The sequence below is a fragment of the Anopheles darlingi genome, chromosome 2, assembly GCF_943734745.1.
Source record: "Anopheles darlingi chromosome 2, idAnoDarlMG_H_01, whole genome shotgun sequence".
NCBI lineage: Eukaryota > Metazoa > Arthropoda > Insecta > Diptera > Culicidae > Anopheles > Anopheles darlingi.
This window is the reverse complement of record NC_064874.1, coordinates 65,251,057-65,253,556: the sequence shown is the minus strand read 5'-3', so window position 1 is coordinate 65,253,556 and position 2,500 is coordinate 65,251,057. Positions and strand designations below refer to the sequence as shown.

General features: G+C 50.0%; 1 protein-coding gene across 1 annotated transcript in view; it reads left to right on the top strand.

The window, feature by feature from the left end:
• LOC125952552 (netrin receptor unc-5-like) overlaps window positions 1-2,500 on the top strand; it is a 34,589-nt gene that overhangs the window by 19,101 nt on the left and 12,988 nt on the right. Inside the window, exons 2-3 of the mRNA XM_049682081.1 lie at window positions 1-387; window positions 2,273-2,489. The exon at window positions 1-387 is cut by the window's left edge and continues 1,209 nt beyond it. Of these exons, the coding sequence (XP_049538038.1) occupies window positions 1-387; window positions 2,273-2,489 (604 nt within the window). The remainder of the gene's footprint in view (window positions 388-2,272; window positions 2,490-2,500) is intronic.

Below are 2,500 nucleotides of genomic sequence, written 5' to 3'. Positions count from 1 at the left end.
TTCTTCGATGGATCGAGGGCGGACACATCGTCGGCGAGAGCATTCGAAAATCGAAATGGCGTCCCGAAAGCGGTGGATGATGGGCTTAAAAACGGTGCATCAATTCACGGTGTCCACGGGGACCGTGATGAGCAGGACTCGAATGCTGATGACGAGGACGATGATGATGACGAGGACGAGGACGATGATGAAGAGGAGGAGGATGGTGAGGCGTCGTATGGGGAAGATGTGCTGCCACCGAGCGAAGCATTCGGTACCTTCGGTGGTCGTAGTGGCGATGGGCTCAAGGTAGAGGAGGCTCCGTACTTTCTGGTCGAACCGCAAAGCACCTACGTCATCCGCAGTAAACCAGCCGTCCTGAAGTGCAAAGCTGCCAACACGCTGCAGGTTCGTGGATCCACCCCTCACCCTTTACCCCTTTTCCCTTCTGCACATCTGAGGCTGATGTGAAGTGGTTTAATTTATGCACCGCACAGGGACATTTTGATCATGGGTCATCAAAATATGCGCTAGCGCAAAGAGCACTCGACGGTGGCCGACGGTTAGTGCTGATAAATCATGGCCCCGTTAGGGCACACACTTTGTGCACTTTGGTGATTGATGGGAGACAGTTTATGCTGAAGTTGGCATCTTTCTTCTACTTTCTAGCCATTTTTTGTAAAGTTAAAACGATATATCCCGTTGCCAAATCAGTTTCAGGAAGGTTAAGCTCGCAGATTAGATGTAGTAGAGTGCCCCTTGATGAGGTTTAGATTTATCGAGCAAGCGAAACGGTACAATACATACCAGAAGGCGCACAAAATCTGGAGCGCATCAGTCCTTTAGTGTAACCGCTTCTTTTCTGATTTAGAACCACGCAATGGTGCTCAACAGAAAGCACTGTTATCATTGAAAGTATCCCTTAAGCCCCCGGTCTAGGCATGTTCTACATGTTTGAAGAACGGCATATGCCTGCGCTCATCTCGTTGATTCGGCTGGGCCCCAGCCTAATGCCGGCATAGGAAAACATAGGTTTATGGTGGATTTGTTTGCGTTTTTTTTTCTTCTGTCGTCGAACACTGTTTGTTTCCCCGAGAGTGGCAAGTGCTTCGAGCCCTTTCTTCTATTTATATTCCGACGAGATTGAAGAGCGGATTCACGGCTTCAGGATTTGCACACCGAGCAAGGAGTCACCAATGAGCGGTAGTGTGTTGACAGTGGGAACACAAGCACGCTTGAAGCATCGCTTGAACAAGTGTCAAGTGAGGGAATGCCGAAGGGGAAGGGGAGGGCGACCATCTTTCGGTCGAATTCCTCAACAGGAGCGCGCCAGGCTTTCGAGGTTTTGCTGTGTCCCTTTTTTTTGTTTGGTTGTTTCCTTTTTCCCCCTCGTGTGGCTGTGAAGAGAGCATTAACGGAATTATTTTATTCAAATCGGTTCTCATAAGGGTCCTGATCTTCTGGTGTTTGGGGGTTTGGGGGGGGGGGGGGGGTCTGATAAGTTAACAATCCCCAAGCAGAGCAGCCGCTGGTCGCTGGTAGCGTCCTAGAGACGTTGCCTCGGAGCAGAAACACAACATCCTTAATATTTAATTCTATCCTCACACCCGGCATGGTGCTGCTGGTGTTTCTTGGAATGTTCCGAAGATTTAAGCTGATATCTCGACAACGGGGACCGGTTGTCTCTAGTGCTCGTCTCCCCGGGCTGGCCCCAGGCTTAAGTCGAAGTTGTTCGATGTTTTGTTGCTGCTACTTAAAGGTTACGAGCATTTTTGGCCTATGAATATTTGATCAGCTCGAATGCTGCCACTGCTAGTTCGGTGGCTGCTGCTGCTGCTGCCGATGAGGAAAAAGGACATTGCAAAAAAAGGACATTTCTTGGTGAAGAGAAGAAGGCGAAGGAAGTGGTCTGCTCGCCCAGTCTGCTTCCGGGGGTTGATTTGAATAAGAAAGGATTGATGGTGAAAGTCTTGACGGTCGGTCGAGTGACTCGCTCGGATGGACGAACTGTCTATTGGATTCTTAATCCTTTTAGGCGACCACCCTCTCCGCAGGATAAGCAGCAGACCGGGAACGGGCGATGTTTTATTCAGTGTCGAAAGTAGCGATAAATTTCCCTCGGACACGGTGCGGTCCGGCGCGCTGATTTTTTTTTGCCGAGCAGAGATTGTGTGCACAACTTGTTCCTCGCTTTTGTTTGAAGAACTGTTTGATCTTGGCGAAGGCAATGGCCGCGGTTTCGGGCAATGTTGTTTAACTATTTAATGCTTATTTTTTCTTCTTTGACTTTTAGATTCACTTCAAATGCAGCGGCAGCATTAAGCCACCTCCGTCGGTCGAGGAGTCACACGTAGATCCACACAGTGGCGTACACTTCCAGGAGGTGACGGCAACCATCTCGCGCGATCTGGTCTACGAATACTTTGGCAAGCTACCGTTCAAGTGCGAGTGCCACGCGTGGTCCCCGCGAGGGAAAGCCGTCAGTCAACCGGCGTCTATCGTCGTTGCGTGTAAGTAGCAA